Source organism: Necator americanus, chromosome IV (genome assembly GCF_031761385.1).
Source record: "Necator americanus strain Aroian chromosome IV, whole genome shotgun sequence".
NCBI classification, from domain to species: domain Eukaryota; kingdom Metazoa; phylum Nematoda; class Chromadorea; order Rhabditida; family Ancylostomatidae; genus Necator; species Necator americanus.
The window spans coordinates 8,922,967-8,944,941 of NC_087374.1; the positions used below are offsets into that span (position 1 = coordinate 8,922,967).

The 21,975-nt window shown below is 38.5% G+C and overlaps 1 protein-coding gene across 1 annotated transcript; it reads right to left on the bottom strand.

The window, feature by feature from the left end:
• Nucleotides 1-26: 26 nt before the first annotated feature.
• On the bottom strand, nt 27-21,847 carry RB195_000710 (uncharacterized protein; the record flags this gene model as incomplete). The annotated part of the gene is made up of 7 exons (XM_064197192.1): nt 27-39; nt 8,442-8,563; nt 14,321-14,382; nt 19,999-20,226; nt 21,470-21,487; nt 21,541-21,568; nt 21,680-21,847. The coding sequence occupies 7 exons, from the start codon at nt 21,845-21,847 to the stop codon at nt 27-29; spliced, it is 639 nt and encodes a 212-aa protein (XP_064053073.1).
• Between the last annotated feature and the right edge of the window lie 128 nt (nt 21,848-21,975).

The window sequence follows — 21,975 nt, forward strand, 5'->3', positions numbered from 1 at the left end:
CGGCTCCTCTCAAAAGATTGGATATCTCAACAGCCTTTCCTGAAAAACAACGACGTGAGAAAAACAATGCACATATCAACAAAGTACTAAAAAGCAGTTGCAAATGCATATGCGAAGTCCTAGCCACAATCTAATTCGTACACTTCGATCTTTTCGATCTACAAAACGATTCATTAATATTTTTGCAATCATCCTGATTCATTGTTTTTTAATTTGATTTATTTTTTTAAATATATGACAAAAAGGAGTCCAGCCGTTAAGGCACACAGCATTTAAATATATTATGAAATATTGAAGATTATATATATATATTAATTTATTTATTCTTATTATGAATACTTAATTAGATAATATTCATTACATATTAATTACATATTTTAAAAAATAAGAAAATGAAGAAAAAACGCCACGGTTTCTAATTCTCCGTATGCAATGACTGAAATAGTCTAAACAGGTCAAACATATAGTAGGTGAGAGGAAGTACAGCTAATTATAATATAATAAATTGATCATAATTATATAATATTGCTAATTACGTTTCATTATAACCAATTGTACAATTGTTAAACAGCTGTATTAAGCACTTATTGGAAACAGCAACAAGTTATTTCAAAAGTAACGATTCACAGTTGTTACTACGGTAAAAACTTAGGATGAGTGTCAATAGTGAGAAAAATCGATTAAGTATTTAAAAAAACACTTTATCGATTTTTCTCACCCATGGTGTGACTGAAGACAATGAAGTAGATTTTTTCACAATCAAGGAGTGGGAAGAAAATTCAAAAGAGAAACGAGAATAGCAGTACAAATAAATTAATTTCTAGAACTATTCGAAAATTTCCACACTTTAGCATGACCGTGTGCACAGGCATATCACTTTGGATTCTATTATAGCTAGAAAAACAGGATGACATGGAATATGGGACCCTTGATCACTGCACATTTCTCAGTGAACTTCAGCTGTTATAACGAGTTTAACGTATCCTCTTTTTCTATGAAAAGAGTTCTTCGTGATCATGGAAGTCGGCCCCATATCGGCATCGGAACAATGTGATCTCATGATAGAAGTTCTTTGAGAAGAAACAAACACAACAGCAGAAGGCGAAAAAAAAGCATGTGAGCTGCTTCATAGGCAGTACATGAACCTATCCAAGAAAAAACTCGATTTTATTAATTTTTAACTATGAAATGGAATTTTAAATATGTTAACTTGAATATCTATATCTTATAATACTTTATTCTTTAACTTGAATATCCCTCATTATAATCTAAAGCTTGGGCCCAGAAGCAATACATTACTACGCATTACTACGCATTACTACGTAAAATGTACTTAAAACACTATCCATCCTCTTAAAAAGCCGAATAAGTTACATAATTAAAACTACAATTTCTTTCAACTGCATTTTACAGCCTTCATACATGTTGTTTCACACAGCCCTTTAAGTAGGTTCAACCCACTAAAATTTGTCGAACCCAGGTCCCATGGGGGGAGGGGAGTGGTTTTAGTGGGTTGAACCTACTTAAAGGCATCAACCTACGAATCTCAGGTGGTACCGATTGCAGGTGGAGTATTCATATACGGGATCGAAAATTATTGAGAGGAGGGTGATTCCGTTCATTTCTTCCTAATTGCCGCAGAAAACGGCCCGGAAGATACGGCTTCGAGCGTTCCGGCGCACCATTTTCTACAATGAGTTCGATTGGAGCGCGCCAACCTTGTGCGCGCGTCGCATCTTCTGGGCCGTTTTCTACGGCAGTTGAGAGGAAATGGACGGAATCACCCTTCTCTCAATAATCTACGATCCCGTATCCGAATACTCCACCGGAAATCCGTACCACCCCAGATTCGTGAGGATGATGCCTTTAACATTAGGTACATACCAGAGGTTACAAGAGATAAGTCGACTTAGGAGACGAATTCACACTTTGCTTGACAAAACAATATAAGAGCAGAATTGAATGACACTTATGAGAGTTGAGAAGCCTTCTGAGAAAAAACGTTTCTCCCTCATGTCATTCTATCTTATGCAAGTCGAATGACGTAAATGAAGAGAGCGGTATGGATTTTTCGAGTCGAAAGGAAGTGATTTTTGAACCGCAAACAACTGAGGAGTGCTGCTTTTTTCCTAAATTTAGATTTGATTTGTATCTTTTAAAAGTTCTATCAACGGACATCACAGTAATAACGTCTTGATGGGGTCTTGCGTTTAGATTCCTAATATGACACGGCAATCAGCCAATTTTTTAATAGTTCCAAAAATAATTTCGCAGCCGCTGAAAAGAGCAGAACAGTGATGTAGGATAGAACCAAGATCCATGTTGTGGCTTACTGATGTGAAGAAGAAAATCCTTCCTGTTCCAGAACAAGGGAATTACCGTAAATCTATTAAAAGGGAAAAGCTGTACTCCCCAGTTGTTTTTTGTTTAGAAATCACTTTTTTTTCGGCTTTGCTCGAAAAGTTCACTACAGACATCCTACTTGACACAAAGACGTCGGCACTTGTTTTCTATCACAGGCTAGCACCATACTTCCGCTACAATTCCAGATCTTTTTTTTTAAATTATCACTCCACGAATCTGAGGTGGTACGGATTTTAGGTGGAGCATTCGCATTCATTCGCATAGGATGGGAGACTATGGAGAGGAAAGTGAGTCCGTCCATTTCTTCCTAATTGCCGTAAAAAACGGCCCGGAAGATGCGGCTTCAGGCGTTCTGCCGCACTATTTTCTACAAGAAGTTCGATTGGAGCGCGCCAGCCTTGTGCACGCCCCGCATCTTCCAGGCCGTTTTTACGGCAGTTAGGAAGAAATGGACGGAATCACCCTCTTCTCCATAATCTACTGTCCCTTATAAGAATACTCCACCTGAAATCCGCACCACCTCAGATTCGTGTTATGCTGCCTTTAACCCAAATCGAACGCATGTCGCGCTCGTCCGGATGAGCCCAAGATCCGGTGGATCTATCTTCATGTGCGATACCTTACACTCTAATAATGGTAAGGCAAAAGTAGGCAACGCTATTTTTACTCTCAATCCTGACAAATAAAAAATAAGCATAAAAAAGCATTTGTCGCAGGATTTTCAGCAATTTATACTCTCCACCGCAATTAATACATTAAGAATTATGTGCTACGAATTAAAATAGGCTACAACTTCGAAAACAAACCACAATTTGCTTTTAAACAGAGGTACGATTGATTTCTGAGTGCTCTGATGTCTTTCATTCTCCCATAACCTAGTTGAGTAAATTATTTATATAGGAGGATAGTTCGATTGAATGATCGATGACCTGTTTCTTCCTACAAACCCTTAAATTTCAAAAACATGGAGATTCGCACCAACCAAGGATTTCCTGTCGCTGCCGGATTGTTCCGGAGAATAACGCTTCCAATAATTCTTTTAAAGCAAATAACGAAGTAACGAGCTACTGGTCGGGTCCGCAACTGCAAAACAATTTCTATTTTACTGAAACCAATCATTGTATTTAAAGAGAATGTTAAAGTTTTATTATCTTAAAATTGCTTCTTAAAAATCTTCTAAAAATTAAATCAAGCTTGATTCAGGCGCTTTAAGTGTTTTCCATTGTGCACCCAAAATGTTGAACTGACTTAACAGAACATAAAAGGATAAAGTATCTGGCCTTGATCAATCCGCTTGGGATGGGCCACCACGTTCACTTCAATTCTGAATCGTTTTTGAGGTTAACGAGCGTGTAACTGGCCTATACAATGACTTGCGGGGCCAGCCGATGTATCAAGTCAGTGTTTTTAACCTCCCAGACAAGTCTGGTACCAATTTCCCTACCCCCGAGGGATGAAAGGCTTGGTGAGCACTAGTGCGGATTCGAATCTCGGATTGATCATGCAAGAAGCGGAACCTCGAACCGCTACACAACACCCGCCCTTAACGGAACATATTCAACAAATATAAACCATCTTTAATATTTTAAAGGTACATAATTTTCTATCTTTCTAAATCGCAACCACTGTGAAAGTTATAGACGCAAAAGCGAAGGTATTAGCACTTTGTGAAATGAAAAGAAATGAGGATAAGGAAACGAAGGGGATTCATAATTTTGAGCAGCGGCTTTCAAAAACTAAGCCGCTGCTTTTGTTTCCGGGGCGTCCAGATGTTGTCACAGTAAAAAAAGCAAATTAATCACAACAGCTGTTTGATCCCCGACCATTTCTATGCTTTAGCAAGTCATCATAAAGTTTCGCCATAGGCTCATGTGACCCGATTTTTTAAAGCGATTTAGTGTCTAAGTACACTTATATCCAAAAAGATACGGTTTCCAGGATGTTTTGATGTATGTCTCAAGCAAGAAGTACCAGACACTCATCAAGAATTACCGCCAACAAATTATTCTGATGATGATATTAGATTTTTCCCCAAAACTCCCCGTTTGAAGTAACAATGCAAGAATTAATGGTGTAGTGTGAGTTTATAACGCATCAAACAAATATTACAAAGTACCGAAATTACAGGGACCGTGGTAACAGTACAAAGATGAAAATGTGATCGAGGAATCTTCATTCCCTCATCCTGCTTTGATCCTTAGAAACAGCGTTTTTGGAAATTTAATTCTGGGTTCTTTCCAGTAGCCTTATGTATGGAATAAGTAAGGCAAGTAGGGTACGGAGTTCTTAAGAACAGCACTGAAAAGGCGGAGAGCAAGTAAACAAGAATAAATGTGAAAGCGCAACTAAAGGCCTGAGTGACAATGCCTCAGTGACACTTACAAAGGACGATCATAACGCATAGGATCGGAGAAAGGCTTGAATTTATCCTACGAGGCATCAGTTTACACCCACTTTAATAAAACCACTCTTACTTCGTCACTTGAAAAGTGTCAAAGCGTTTCCTCGTCTGATAAACTATGGTAAGCAGCTGTTCCTGGTTGATTCTGACTCCAGAACTTGCAAAGACTACTCCTAATCTCGCCTCCTCTTATGCCAGCCACGTCCCGGATCCTACCTAATAATGGAAACAAAATACCAGTTTGACGCATAAGTTTTCCGCCACATGCTGAACGTACTCAACTTTCTCAAGTTCCATCCTCCGTTCTTGGAGAAAGGAGCTGCCAGAACGATGGCATCGGTTGATAGACAGAGATGGTGCATAACTCTGATCTCAGGGCTGCCACGACTAGTTCGTAAAAAAATTTTAAAAAGCCAGGATCCCTTTGGGATGACGCTGAGATTTTAAGAAGCTTTGGGATTTTAGGAAGCCAGGATCCTTTTGGGATGACGATTTTAAAAACTGGCTCGTTTTTAAAATATTTCCGAATCAGTCGTAGCCGAAAACTTTTGCACCAACCTACATAATTTCACTAAGAGTTCCTGAAAATGCTACTTTTAAGCGCAATTTTGCATGAGAAAGAATATGCAAAGCAAACTTTTTTCTTTTTCTTTTTCAATTCTAGAAAATTTTTCTTTTTATCATGCAATGAATTAAGGTCAAAAGGTAGACATGTGATCTAAGGTGATCTCGAACCATGCAGCCATGCTCAGTGAGTTCTGCAGTCTCATGAAGGAGACTGTCAGCGTCATCCCTATGGGATCCGGGGCTTAACAGGAGGAAAGGCTCTCAATTAAGGAGACTTATAATGAATATCAAATGAGAGTGATGAATTTAACTTCCTAAATACGTTTGGCGAAGTACAAGTAAGAAAGTAAGCAACCATAGCCCGACAATTCTAATATTTCAAACTAAACCCACTAACAACTTTCAAACTATATTTTAAAAAAAGAGTTAAGGATTAGTATGCTGTATTTGTGTTTTATATATTTTAAGATGTATATTCTTATAAAAGTAGATGACTACAACTGAAGGGAGCGCAATGAAAAGATATCAAGATCACTATGCTGTTGTACAGTCACGATTCTCAAAAAGAAATCACAGGAATAGAGAAAGTGACAGAAAGAGAGAGAAAAAAAGAGAGAGAGAGCATAGGATGAACGATTGAAAAGCTCTTGCTATTTTTACTTTGTTATTTATAACTCTTATGTGGTTGATCAATATCCTCTTCGGCCACCAAAAAATATGTGGGAGGTTTGCTCCCTCGTACTTTTCGACGTAATTCGCTATTCTTTCTTATTCGTGGGACCCATATTTTTCTCTCAATTGCCGAAAATAATCCCTTTATATTCCTCTCACTTTGCATTCAGAAGTAGTAGGAGCGAAATTGAATTCATTCCCATGTGTTACACTTTTATTTCTCTTACAATGTTTCTATGAATTTCCCATGCTTCGTGAATGTTTCGTGTTGTTTCCCCGGTGAAGAATGAGTATTACGGACAACCAGAAAAAAAATTACCAAAAAAAAAACGAGACGCACGAGAAGTATGTAAAATGTAGGCTACGATGTATGTATACAGCAGCACACATGACAAAAAGCAACATATGCTATCGCCTGAGGACATATGATACTCTTTGAGGAGGGGCATGACAACCAACTATCCGCTTGGAATGAACTTAAAAACTATGGGAACTGCCTCCGAATGTTATTGTTTGGATGTCTCCTACATCTCCTCTGAAAATTCTATAATAATAATAAAAAAAATCACTGGGATAATATATCAGACGGAGATCAAAACGCCGATGTTCGTTTTCATGATTTATTACGGCAACTGCGCAGTAATGACGACAACATGTGCTTGTGACTTCACTTTCATTTTAAAGATTTCAAGTGTTTTATATGAATTACTTGAATAAAAGTTTTAAAACCTTATTAACTCATTTATTTTTATTTTAACACAACATGTGCCTTCTCTTATATTCCATTCTCAGGTCTGGATCTATTCCATTTCGACAGGAACAACGGAAGAAAACAAAATTAATTTACAGCAAGGAACAAAACAAGAATTTTGGTGCTAAGCCTTTCGACTAGGTTGCTTGTTTGTTATATTCCCACCATCTTTTTTTCATGATCATTTTTTTTCAACGTACAGATGCTTGCTCTTAAAAAAAGAAATAAAATAAAAAATAAAATTAATTTCATTCCTAATTCTTCTCCATGCATACAAACAAAAAGCCAGCGGGGAGAGAGAGAGAGAGAGAGAATGAAAGCACCGGTTCCAGACGATCAGCTCGGTAAAGCTCTCCTTGCGTTAGATAGTTGCAACGGACGCGTCGCGTCAGCCTAGCTGAACACGTATGGCATTAACTCTGTGCTGCTGTCCCCGAGAATTGAAAGAAGCGAACTTAGCGACGATACACTACTGTAAAGGCTGTATCAGACATTAACTCTTCATGTTCCTTCAAATATTCATTTATTTGTGATTTATGAGTGTTTGTATGAATATGAAATGCTTGCGATTTTAGAAATATAGAATATTTAAAGCAGCTACAGTTATTTGCCTGCTTTTCCATATTTTTTTGGTTCCCTAAAGTACTTTTATCATTGTTTTAAGTGACCAATAACATTTAGGTAAAAAAGTAAAGAGTAAAGATTTAGGTAATAACATTTAGCCAAAAAAGTAAAGAGTTTAGGTTTCAAAAAAAGTAGTTCGGTTTAATTTCTTAATGAGAAACTTTGCCACTTTCAATTTTCGTGCAAAAAAAAAGCGTAAGCTCATGTGTATCTACTATCTTAAACTTAAATCTATCTCAATCTATCTTAAACTTTCTTAAACTTTCTAGGGTCCTGATTTCGTGCAAAAAAAAATGTGCGTAACATTCTCAAGCATTACATGTATTACTGTCAAATTTATTCATTTATCTATTTATTCATTTATTTATTCACATACACAAATGGTGCACCAAAGAAGAAAATGGAAACATATTTGTCTATGTCAAAACACTCAGATTTAGGGTTGGAGGCTCATTTCTACTCTCCGGTTTCGTCGTCGAGCAAGGAATAATATGAAACTAGAGGCATTGATGTCCTTCCGTTACAGGAATTCATCCTGGTATTGAATGCAGCATGTAAAATCTTTCATTAAAGTGCCCAAAGATTAATGGAAGAAAATAATTTCTATGCTATTTCCTTTCCCTCCTGCTGTAAAATCGCGATAATTAGAATGAACAGATAAATGATAATGGAGGAAGTGATTAATGAAGATATAAAGGATAGAAGAAGGATGAAGGTGCTGCTTGTAATTAGTTACCAGCAATCGATTTGTATCGATTTGTAACTCATAATCCACTAAATCATTGGTGACAGTATCTTTATGATCATATTTACTACGGAAATAAAATCAATCCGGAAATTCTCTAAAATGGAACAATTCAAGAGAACGTTGGAAATCAGCTTTGATAACCAATTTTTTGAAAAAAATTTCCATTAGTTTGTTCACAGTGGACGTCGATAAACGCTTCATAAATGGCTAAAAATGGAACCAACTTTTTTCCAAGATAACGTAGCACATAAAGATAACCGTACGGGTTTCGCGTACGACTAGAAATTCCATGAAACTAAAAATTCCACACATACCTTCTAACAGAGGACAGATTTCTAACCGAATAGTCCGAGAAATGCGGCGTTTTGAAGGACAAAGAGACGTTTGCGGATGCTTGTTCCGACAATTTTTGTCGTTTGGGAATAGAATTACTTCGCTGAAATAGCAACACACCAATGCAGTGCGAAGCATCCGATAACAAGAAAGTTTAAAGCGGTGCCCTCGAAGCAGCTTATTTCCACCAGTTAAAACACCTAACAATGGTTTACTGCATTTATGAGTCATGGAATATACATATCGTATTTTTGTATATGACAAATAAATAAATAAATACAAAAAGTACACACATTAAATGAGAACTATTACGTCTAAAAATATCTCTTGCTCGGTAAAATCAAAAAGAAAGAACATGCTGCCATGTAGTTGTTCGACAGTAGTTACATCGATATCTGAATTACACCTCTGACAAGCGGTTGAGTCGTGACATGCGTAAAGTACAGAGTTGCTCTTTGAGGTTTTTTTCCTCGAAAAACTAGGAAAGTACTACAACGCACTGCAAGCGTGCAGTTCGTAGACTCTTTAGTGGATATTTGATCACGGTTTGTAATCTTCACCTCGGCAATGTAAAGAAAATTCGAGTAGCTCTGAATTTTCCTGTTATTAGCTTACTCCATCCATGAAACCGTTGAGTCTTTGAAGGCACACTTTTGGGGTTTTCGATGGGAACTTGAAGAACCTTTTCATGGATTCAACGATTCTTTTCGATTCCCAATTTCTTTTCGAGTGTTTCTACTTTTGAGGAGCATCCATCTTTCACATGTCCATCCACAAAGAATCACATGATAAATCCGTAGTATTTTCTTGCGTATGAGCCTGCACTGTGTATAAACACGAGCTTGTAACGACAAAAATACCGTATTACCGGTGTCTCGCCATAAAAGTCTAGCGTATCAACTCGCTTGGGAAGCGCCAACGCATTTAAAGGCATCACGCCACGAATCTGAGGTGGTACGGATATCAGGTGGAGTATTCGTATACGGCATAGTAGATTATAGAGAGAAAGGTGATCCCGTCAATTTTTTTCATAACTGCCGTAAAAAACGCCTAGGACGATACGGCTTCGAGCGATCCAGCGCGCTATTTTCTACAACGAGTTCGATTGGAGCGCGCCAGCCTTGTGCACGCGCCGCATCTTCCGTGCCTGTTTTTTTACGGCAATTAGGAAGAAATGGACAGGATCACCCCACTCTTCATAATCTACTATTCCGTACACGAATACTCCACCTAAAATCCGTACCACCTCAGATTCGTGGGGAGATGCCTTTAACTGTGCTTCTTAATCGTTGGGGTTTTTGAACGTGTGTGGACCTCTACAACGACTTGTAAGGACCATCTGATGATCAACTCAGTGTTTCCACCCTTCCGGGCAGGTCTGGTACCAATTCAGGGATCTGGAGGGAGGACCTGAAACGCTCGGTTGGCATTATGGTGGTTTCCAGCAATCGACCGTGCGGCCACAGCGGATCTCTAACCAACTCTCTCAGCTGCATACCATACACCGCGTACCAAGCAAATGAAAGTTCCATTCCGAAAAGCATCATCCATCCTACAGACAGGGTCAAGGATACGTCGAGTTTCTCCCAACAGAGGTCGTAAAGTGAGGAAAGGGGGGGGGGAAGAGATGAGATCAGAAAATGGGAGTAGAAAAGAGCGGAGTCGCTGTTAAATAGGCTTTTCTTAAGTCATATAAGAATTTGTGCACGGTAAAAAAACGCAGCATAATGAGCGGAAGCAAAAGGAGAAGCATTCGTTGTTCATTTGGCACTGCGCGGTGCAGGGCTCCAGTTATTAATACCTGACAGAAGTGAGGTAGTTGAATTCAGCGTAGAAGAGTTAAATGAGCATATTTCTCATCCAACAACGATGCTTTTTTATACAACATTAAAAAAGGGATTTTCATCGTTGCAACCGTGCGAAAAAAAAGACATCTAAACCTGGAAGAAGAGGTAAAATTAGCGCAGGGTAACTGGCATGAGACGCTGAATAACGACAGGAAAATTCACACAATTTCACACGATTTCACACAATTACAATTTTGCAGGTTACACACACATTTTATCCACATTTCTACATGTAACATTTAATAATTCGACCTTTTCTTTCTTTTTTTCTCTTTTTTCTTGGAACATCGCTGAGAAGAATAGTAAATGTTTCCATCTATTTTCTGATTTCTCACAATTAGTTTTCGAGAGAACTAGGAATAAAAATGTGCAGTTTAAGTTTTTTCTCGATGGCCCGTCAAAAAAAATCAGAGCGGACTTTTTGATCGCACAACCGCTGTCGAGAAACAGTGCGGAAACTCGTATTTCCGATTCTGATAAGACGTGTGTGACCTCGAAAAAATTCATTAAGTCGGTTCATACCTTTTGAAAACATACTCGTTTTGAAATATGCTATGAGAGACTATTTTTATTCATGTGATCCTGCTTTACTTTTTCACGTTTGTTTGGTTTCAAAATATTCTAGTAATTTGATTTATCAAAAAGTAGTTGAAAAAAATCCGGGAAATTTGCTAAAATTCCAAACTTATTCTCAACTGACTTTGAAAAAAAAAACCAGAGTAAGAACGATAATTTTAACATTTTATAACGCAAACCTTCTTCTTCAAAACGCACCTTTGGTTGCATCTCTGGTTTTTTTTTTGGCTTACAATTTATAAGTGTTTACTTCAATCTACCGAAGCTGCCATCAGTCCCGCACTCATCCTGAGTCAGGGAGTACATCGCTAAAATCACCCCCAAATCACGCGTTGCTGTAAATTTATTTTCTTACTTCTTATTTATTTTAGTTATTATTCGTTATGTTGTTGTCATTTTATTTTGATTAACTGATTAGTTTTTATTCATTTTCTAATGGATTTAACGTCAATATAGTTGACTTTTATTTGCTACAGCGATTGACCGACTATGTTAGGGAGAATGAGAAACAGTGGTGAGGAGTGGGTCCGGTTTGGAAGGATCGTGCCCTAACTCAGCGCTTGTATCTGCCTACAGCTTTTTCTTTTCTGAATTTAGACCTTTATACTAATAGCGAATTTTAGTTAGTTTTTTTTTTTAAATTTAGTGCTTCTGTATGATTTAATATCACATTTATAACAGGAGAAAAGTGTTATAATACTTCCGCCCTCGAAACCTCTGCTCCACAGTAGTCAATCATTAGTTATCGAACACTTGGCTAATGATAACTAACGTCAATGTCATACTTCAAGCGGGGGAGAAATTTGACGAGAACACAAAAAAGGGTGCTGTACACAACCAGAAACTGTGACGAGAAGATGGAGAAAATTAGCTTTGATGAAGACAAGGATATTATAAGAAGTGGTTGTCGTCATAGCGGAAAAGTAGAAAAAATGAGTTCAAAGCGTTTTAAGGCTCTACAAAAACAAAGAGATTCGTAGAAAGCATAAATTTAAAAGGAATCGATGCGAAAGAAGGTCAGGAGTGCTCTCCTCCAAAGCTATCATTAGAGAGAAAAATGCTAATATGTGATTTTTTTTTCAGGCGCGGGGGTATTATCAGTTGTTATTACTATTAATATACGCTGTTGGGTGGGTGTAGTGTAGCGGTTAGAAGTTCCGCTTCCTGCACGATCGATCGGAGGTTCGAATCCGCCCTAGTGCTCACCAAGCCATTCATCCCTCCGAGGTCGATAAATTGGTACCAGACTTGTCCGGGAGGATAAAAACACTGACTTGGCATCCCCACAAGAGCCCCTGCAAGTCATGGTATAGGCCAGATACACGTTTGTAAACCTCAAGCGATTATGAATTGAAGTGAAAGTGGGAGCGCATCCCAAGCAGATTGATTAACGCCAGAAACTTTATCCTTTATCCTTTATATCTGCAACTTTTCCACTATTCCCCTGGCCAGTTGCAATGTTCAGCAAAAAAGTAAGTGAATGTTGTTCTTGTTAATTTTCCTATCATTTATTGTTATTTTTCTGCGGGGAAGAAACGAAAAGATGTAGCTGATGGTGGGAAATTTAACGTTTTCTAGTTTTTTTCAATTTTTTTTAGAAATGCATGGAAGGCTAATAATTTTACCAATAACTCAAACCAGATGCCTTTACCTCATTAGTATTGAGAGGTTTGTTTTTGTACGTGTCCATAGGGCCACGAAGGACTTCACACATTGTACTTATATTCATTTATAGTCGTTAGTCTTCTAAAATCTTAAAAAAGTATCCTATCTCATAAATTTTAATCAATAGATGCTTAATTCCAAAGTACTCGATGATAGCGCTAACTAAAATTGCTTAGAACCATTTTTATCAGAACTCTAGCATGGTTTAATCAGTCCTAGTTTACTTATATCGGATAGGAAATTCTGGAAAAGAAACGAAAGAGAAAGTATAGTAGTCAAGCATGTTGAAGCGCAGCAGTATACGATTTAATGAGTGCTTTGATCGCTGTGCCGACATCACACAACAATACGAACATAACTCCGTTAGACTCTCGTCGAGAGCACCGAGGTTCACCGGAGAGTACGAGAAAGAAACTAAAACCGTCACTTCACGAAATTGACGTCTTCGCGTATACTTGGAGGAGAAATTTGTAAACGAGCGATTAATCAAATGTTGTTATCTTTGGGAACGAGGCGAAGCCCGAAGGACGACAATCTATAACGTGCCCGGCTATCGTCTCATTGTGTGCATTTTCAGATATGATTACGCAATGTTTACATATCTAAGTGACAGTTCGAAGAGAAAGGAACAATTTCTTGATAATGAACGCTCGAATACGGGCCGATAACGTAACGCTCGAAACACATCGTAATTATACAAGAAAATGTTATTGAACTTGATTTAAAATCGAAACTAAGGTGCTAAGGTGCAGTTAATAGATTACCCTGCTTGCATCTATAAATAATCCTAGTCGACTACAAATTAGAACACTGAGAAGCCGATAATTTCGATCCTGCCGCATTCATGGATTCTATTCACGTACCTGTGCACATTTTTATACAGGAACAAGGAACATACTGCTTCATATCGGTGGTTTTTGACGCTGAAACTCCGTAAAACGCTTTTTTCTGTTGGCAGTTTTCAATTTTTGAATATAGAGTCTAATTCTTTCCCTCTCTCTTCTTGAACTTTTATTGGTTTCTTCAAAAATTTTCCAGGGGGTGTGCTTTACGAAGAGAATATGCTCTCCTTGTTCTAGTGGGGAAATTTCGAAATTTCGTGGACGTAAGAAAAAAATCGACGAAGACGAGAAACGACGAAAAAGACAAAAAAGACGTAAGAAACCGGTTTCTATCTCAACTTCTACAAACGTTCGCAGGAGTTAATCGCCATCATTTTTTTAACGCGGATTTTTTTTATTTTTGCGGGTTCCTAGCGGTGGAAGGGAAGTGCGTGAGTGACGGTGCTCCACCGTCGCCTCCTCGTAAGTTTTCTTAAAGTGAAATTTTTTGAGTATTATTTATATCATTGAGAGATCCTCAGTTTGAAATTCATCAAACATCTACTTACATCTCGTTGAGAACAAAGCGAAATATCACCAAAAATCCGCCTAAAAAACAATTATTGCAACCTTGCGTAGCCTCAGGTCATAGTTGAAAGTTTTAAGGGCAAAACTTTCAATATTATCATCATATCACAAATACATCAAAGAATTCTTGAATACAACCACGTAAAACTCTTTACTCATTATTTTCCCTAACTTGTGCGACTTTGGTTGTCATGTGGAATTATGGTTCTTCTTTATTTTGAACCTTTATTGTAAGGAAAGATATCTTAAATAACAGCCACTAAAACTGCGACGAAGCATAACTACTTTTAGACTTTTTTTTGTAATTTTCATTGTATATGGAAAGGTAACTAATCAATTAACTAGGTAATTTCAAGCACAAACCTCGGCAACTCTTTTTTCATTCCCTTTTCCTTCATTTTTCTCTGCTTTACACTCGTTTGGAACTGCGCAACAAAGTTTAAATTCAAAGAATACAGGAAGTTCATATCATAGAACACATATTGCAACGTATTTCGATTTAGGACACCATCATTTCTCTGGATGGATTTTCTTCTTCTCTCCTCTAGAATGGTCTTTTCAGAACCTTTGAAAACATGAAAATTGGACTTTTGGCTGAATTTTATGCCATTTTTTCAGCAACACTCATTTAAAATGATTACTTCACAGAGTTTTCGATCATTTCGCGTTGAATTTTTTTTATGATTTCAAAGTGATTCTATGTTCTCCTTTTTTCTGTGAGACTCAACGGCCCGGACATCTTCCCACCTCAACCAGTAGTGGCTTACTGCACCCGCTGACAATTACTGCAACAGAATAAGAAGGATAGCATCATGTAGTGAAAAAAGTAGCAAAAAGTATGTTAAAAAAATGTTAAAAAAAGAATTTGTGAAGAGGGAATCGTCTAGTTGTAATTTCGAAGAAAATGTAAGTGAGAATAATGCAGACAAATTATAAAGTACATGTGTCTGGAAAATTCCAGAATGCACTTCAACGCTTAAATTTCTTCATAGCTGTCGCTTCAGCAATAAAGGACGAGGTTAGGAAATATGAGAACGCGTACTGATTCTATTTTCAAAGGAAGTGCAGAAATAGAACAGCTGACACTCAGTTCTTGCTACAAAAATTTGGAAAAGTCTGTGAAAAACTCGAACTTGAGTGTATACTTCTTTATTATTTCTTGTCAACTTAAAATGCATTACGTTTTAAAAGAATAAGTCTGTTGTTGTTTCTGTTCGCCGTCACAATTACACTAACGTTTTACAAGCACTCACAGAAAAATAAAATAAAATAAAATAATTTACTATTAATCAACAATTCAACAATCAACAAACAACATCAACTCAAAATCAACAAAAAACATCAACTAATCAACAATTTTGTGTGCTAAGCACAGCTAATTACTGCTATAAGTTTTTTGTTAGTTTCTTAAATAGGGTCCAAGTAGGTTTTCCAAGCAGATTTTCAGTCCTGTCCTCCTTTTCAAAGGTTACTTCCAGTTTGCCTGACCCTTACCACAACTACTATGAAGGATTGGTTACATCATAAATTCTCGGAAATTTGAGTCAAAATGAGGAAACGCGTCTACTTCGCACCTGTCAAACGACATAATGATAATCTAGTTTTGAGGAATGTGAATGAAAACGGGCGCAATAGTGATTTTGGAGCACAGATGGTGTGGGACATGGCACGACTCTTGCGTTGTGGAGGCTTTGCGTGCCATAATTATTGCACCTGCATCTATGACAGTACATTTTCATTTAAATTTTGGTTTTATTTTTCTTCTCCCCACGTTTCTTCTCAGACTAATTTACGAGACATTGCAACCAATTTCGGGCCAATATTTGCTTTCGAAATTTCCAAACTAAAAATCGACCTATCCGACCGAAAGTTGGGAGTTCACCTAGTAAATGGGAATTCTCAACCAGTCAGCAAATCTATAGTTTTTCTAAATTTTCCTTGATTGGAACCAAATTTGAAAAATCGTAAAAGGTTTTTTTTACTGCTTTTCCAAGCCACTTTTCAGGCCACAAAAGATATAGACTGTATTTTGTATTTTGAAATCTTTTTTAAAAAAACTCAGAAATGTTCATAAATAGAAAGGATAATTCTCCAGGTCTCCAACTCATTGTGAACGCTAAAGTCCAGAAGTGAATTTAATATTAACAAATAAATACAAGCTACGTATGAAACGTGTACAATTAGTGAAACGATGACAGTAAAAGGAGATACAGTCAGCTGCGACATTTCACCTGGTATATGGAAATCCTCTACCAGATAGTAAATCTGCCGTTTTTCTTGATTCTCCTTGATTGGAACAAAATTTTAAAAGCTCGTGAAAAGTTTTTTTTTACTACTTTTCCGAACCATTTTTCAGACCACACAAAAAGATAGACCGTATTTCGCATTGAAAAAATTTTTAAAAAAACGTGCACAATTGATGGAACGATGACAGTAAAAGGGGGGAACGGTCAAGAGGTACCCGTATGATGTGCCGCCGCGTATCCAGGAGGCTAATGAGCGTCGTTAATTGCACCGCGCGTCTCCTGATACCGTCATAATCGCTACAGTAGCCTGACTGCTCCTCTTGTGCTCGTCTTCAAGATGCCCCGCCCACGCCTCCCTCCCCTCCCATTTCGCCACGTCTACCGCTCTTACGACGATTTTTTGTCGCCGCACCTACAGCTCTTATGATGCGCTTTTAAAATCGAATGGAAAGGAAAGAACATGATATTAGATGTTGTTCGAAGGTGTACATAAAGTGTGCTTGCATGTTAATATAATAGAAGGAAAGAATGAAATAGATTTGTATAAGTGATATGCCATTTAGAAATGCGAGTGAAAATGAAATTATCCTGTCTCGACTTGTTAGGTGGGAAACACTCATTCATCTCTGGGAATGCAAGAGATGTTTCAAAAAATGTCCCACTGATCGGTGTTATGCTATCATCTTTACTTTTTTTCTTCGCTTTCTAAGGATTTCTTTTTGCTCATCTAGCTGGGTAAAATTGACGTCCAACGATCAACGAGGCGCGAATAATGCCTCACAGACATACACTGTACCTAAAGGTATATCTCGAAGATACAAAGGTCTCTGTTCGCCACTAATATACCTAACCTGTCATATCGATTTTATACAGAGAATAGATAGAAATGAAGCGATAAAACGCTGTTGAAAGAAGTTTGAAGAACCATACAATTTCAAATTTCCATTATATAAAACTGTATAAAACGTACAAGCATGTATTGAAATATTTGACATGTGCTGTATATAAACATTATATCTATGTAAAATTTTGAAAAGGTAAAATGTAGAAAGGAGTTTAAAGAATGTATACAAAGTAATAAGCGCATAAATTTACTGTTATTATAGCTGCTGCAGTTGAAGCTAAACACAAATTCGCTGAATGGCATCGTGACAAACAAATACTTATGCACTGCTAGTTTATATCGAAGACATAGGGCATGAAATGTGTTAAATTATGAGATGTGTGGAAGTATATGCATGTTATTCTTTTCCCTAGAGCATCTTTTTGAGATAATTTTTACTTATGTAAAGTTACATTGGATAGAAGGATCTACTCTTCTCTTTTATTCCCAATAATATGCGCTTAGTTTACTATATCCGTACATCAGAATTCGCTGCGGCAATTCGTTCTTCACTCCCTCTCCAAAACTCGCACTATCTACCGCTTTTCGTCGCGGCGCGAAGTTGATCGGAGCGATGGGAGCGGTAGTAATTACGCGGAGCGCGGTGTTGAAGGGAGGACAGGAGCGGTCAGCCGGTTTTCACGGGTACCTCTTGTCTCGCACCCAGTAAAAGGTGATACAGTCAGCTGTAGCAACTCGACTTTACCTTCAACTAAGAAATCTGAACGGTAAAAAGGGAAAAATGATTGAAAAATGGAATGAATATCAACGTGCAAACAAGAACTTTTACTACGACTACTCCCAAAAATTGTTTTCTTCACTTTGCGCTAAAACTAGGAATAGAAAATCTTCAACAGGGTGAACAAGACATGGGACTGGTTTGATGGTATATAAGTACAGGAAGAGGCGCCCAGGAAAAGGAGAGTGCCTTGCGCGAAAAAATTTAAAATTGTGTGGCTTGTCCCGAATTGTTGCTGGCACTCGATGAAATGAAACACATTCGGTGTGTACTACGTGTATCGGGTTATTCAGGAAGTCTGGCACCAAAAATTTTAAAAATCAGAGAGATTTTCTGGAAGCAAGTCGAATGCTCTAGCAACTGCAAGAACCTTGTAGAATAATCTCGAAGCTTTTTATATGTGAGTATATAAATGGTGGAGTCAAATTTCTGATATGCCAACAATTCTGCACCAAATGTTGATACTAACGGGTTTTTAAAGCAGCTGAGAGGCTTACGAGAATTTGCGGACAAGATTTTTTAGACAGTAAATAACCGCGATAGAGCGGATGTGGCGCAGTCGGTAAGAGGTCCGCTTTGGCCACACAGTTGATGGTTCGAGACTACACTAGTGCGTAGTGCTAACCAAGACTTTCATCCCTCCAGGTTATTTTTATTTTAATGAACTAATTAATTGGTGTGGCGCAGTCGGTTAGAGATCCGTTGTAGCCACACGGTCAAGGGTTCGAAACCGTCCTCGTGCAAACCAATCCTTTCATCCCTCCGGTGCCGATACATTGGCACCAGACTTATCTTGGAGGGTAAAAACACTATTTTAGTCTTCGGCTGGCCCCTGCAAGTCATTGTATAGGCCTACACTTCTTCCAAAACCTCAGCGATTAAGAATTCCAGTAAAACGCGATGGCGCATTGATACACCAGAGATTTTATCTCTTATCCTTCTAAATAAGAGCGATTGCGTATGAAAACAACGTACGAAAACATTTTAGTTCTTTGATCTGCGAGCGATCAGGAGTTGGGGCTTGTAGGAATGCTCTGTTCCGCTAGCTGACTACGGGAGTGATGAGCTCATGGCGCATTCCTCGCTGCAGTTAGCGATCATCCCACCTTGATTCCAATCACTATCTCCACAGCGCCGCTTCGAAAGTAGCCGCTTTCACAACTGCACCGAGCTTCATGTTTTGACTCTACTATGATAGAAGAGGCTGTGAAGAAATCCATTATATTTGCCGTTGCCACCTATGACGCAATAAAAAGAACACTTCTGCTAAAATCGTCTGGATAACTTCGAAAGGTCCATTTTTTTCCAAAATTTCCAAATCGAGAAGACAAACGGTGTAGCAATACCTCGCTTCATGAAGCAGCAACAAGTTCCCATTATTTCAGCCTATTGAGTACTTCACAATGATAAATATGAGAAAACTTAAGAAAAGCTCTTAGAGAGCTTAAACTGCAATCAACTCAAACAAAGATTTGAGCTTGGACGTGTTTTTTTTCCAATTAAATGAGTTAGATGCAGCGAAATGGCGGGACCATACAACGGTTATGAAGCAAAGCAAGTGAACTAAAGCCGCTTGAAGATTCACCTCCTTGAAGGGATCACCCCCCAAATCTGGGGTGGTGCAGATTTCAGGTGTAGAGTTCATATACGAGGTCGTAGATTATGGGGAGGAGGATGATTCCGTCCATTTCTTCCTAATTGCAGTAAAAAGCGCCCGGAAAGATGCGGCGCATGCACAGGGTTGGCGCGCTTCAATCGAACTCGTTGTATTAGGTTGTTCGGATATAAACGAGACTTTCGACTCAAACTTTCAAACATCACAAAAATTTTTTATAACGAGTCTTTATTCCTAACAATATTCTCCACAACTATTAACAACGCTTCGCCATCGATCATGCAGGTTTTGGATGCCGTCCTCAAAGAATTTGGTTGGTTGTGAGTCGAAGTATGATGCGACCCAAGATCGGACTTCGTCGATATTGTTGAACTTTTTCTCCGACAATCCGTGTTGCATTGATCGAAATAAATGGTAGTCCGAAGGAGCCAAGTCCGGACTATACGGCGAATGCGGCAAAACTTTCCAGCCCAACTCTTCGATTTTTTTTTCGATTTACGGACAGCTTTATTACTTTTATTTTCATCACTCAGCTTATGAGGAACCCATTTGCCGCACCGATTTGTCTTCCGATTGTATGTAAGTGCTCGTCAATTGTCGAATTCGAACATCCGAACTCTAGGGCAAGTTTTCTTGCAGTTTGTGTCGGATCAGACTCGATCGCCTTCTTCAGTAATTCGTCGTCTACCACTTGAGGACGACGTCGGTGTTCTTCGTCTTCTAAGCTCTCATTTCCATTTTCAAAGCGTTGAAACCATTTGTAGCATTGACTTCGTGAAATCACATCTTCAATAAAATAAAAATAAAAATAATAAGTAAAAAATAAATAAATAAGTAAATAAAAAATTTTATTTTTATGAAATAAAAAATATTACAGAAATCAAAAATAAATAAAAAAGAAAGTAAAATATACAGGAAAACGCCAGGAACAAAATGAAACCAAAACTGTCCAAATTGCTGTTCGAAATTCGTAAAGTTTCGAAAGTCTCGTTTAAAGCCTAATAGAAAATAGCGCGCCGGAACGCTCGAAGTCGTATCTTCCGGGCCGTTTTTACGCCAATTAAGAAGAAATAGACGGAATCACCCTTCTCTCCATAATCTACGACTCCGTATAAGCATAACCCACCTAGAACCCGCACCACCGCAGATTTGTGGGGTGATGCCTTTAACTAGATGCAGTAGCCGACTTCGACTCTTTTTGTCAACGAAACTAAGCTTCGAATCATTTCATCCATTGACCGTGCCATGTTGAAGGACAATATGGACAACCCCGTCTCTAATTAGGATGAAGTTCACTCTATGGAAATGAAGCTGCTGACATGCTGCTAGGTGACCTCTGCCAAAGATGTACCACCACAGAGTTTCTTCACTTCACAAATTCAATCGCTATCCAGAAAAAACGATACGGCTTCTATGCGAGTTTGGACGCTGTAAATGTCATGGAAGGAGGTGATTTCACAGAGTAGTATTGGTGCTGCATTCCACAAATTACGCTATCAATATTAACAACATTGAACATACTCGAATACTCACTTCATGCCATAATTTTTGAAGTCTGTTATATTTTTGAAAGTACTCGCAGTCGTTGAGCTTTAAAACACCCTGCAGCACATATGTATAGCGTGCCTATCATAAAAATGAGTCGCTTATCCCGAACGCGTCGCGGACAAACGAAAAGACAGTAAAACTCGTCCTTTCAATTGGTCGGTTTTCATGAAATATAAATATGGTCGGGTCAAAACGACATGAAGCACGGTGCAATTGCGTAAGCGGTTACGCTCGAAGCGGTGCGGTGGAGCGTAGCGGTTAGGATCGAGTGAGGACTCCTGCTACCACCGTTCATTGCCGCAGTTCCCCATGGGCGCACCTCGATTCAAACTGCTATTTTCACCGTCCGCGAACCTCAAGCGCAACCGCTTACGCAACTGCACCTCATGTCGTTTTGACCCGACTATAGATACACATGCACCGCCCACACATGGAATCATCCTCGCAAGGTCTATCCAACTGTGGAAAAGACAGCACTTACAAGTTTTTAATTGGTTTCCTTGAGCACTAGCCAAGATTGGTATTGATCGCTTTTATTAAACAACGGCTAACGTTTCGGCGTTATCGCCTTCGTCAGAGCCTGGAAAGTCCAAAGCCATTAGTGTTTTATCCCCTCAAGCGCCTCATCACCCTACAGAAAGCACCCAAACGGTAGGCAAAATCAAACAGCAACACATTGGCTAGTAATTACCTCATTAGCTAGACTTGTTAACGCAGCAGACCACCACGTACCACAACTACGAGTCACAAGGGTTTTATATAAGGACCTCACGGCCCGTTCCGTAGATAAAAACCCGCATAGGTCTTGATATGGTGATAACTCGTTTGTGATAGCAATGCACTCATCCTTCTTGTTCATTTTGGGACTTTTGGCGGTTATCCAAAAGGCCTCTAGTGTTCTGCGTGCTGTGATCTCGGACTCATAGGATAATATACGAATTTCTACCTCCACTTCGGAGTTTGAATGACATATTCTACGGTGTGCTC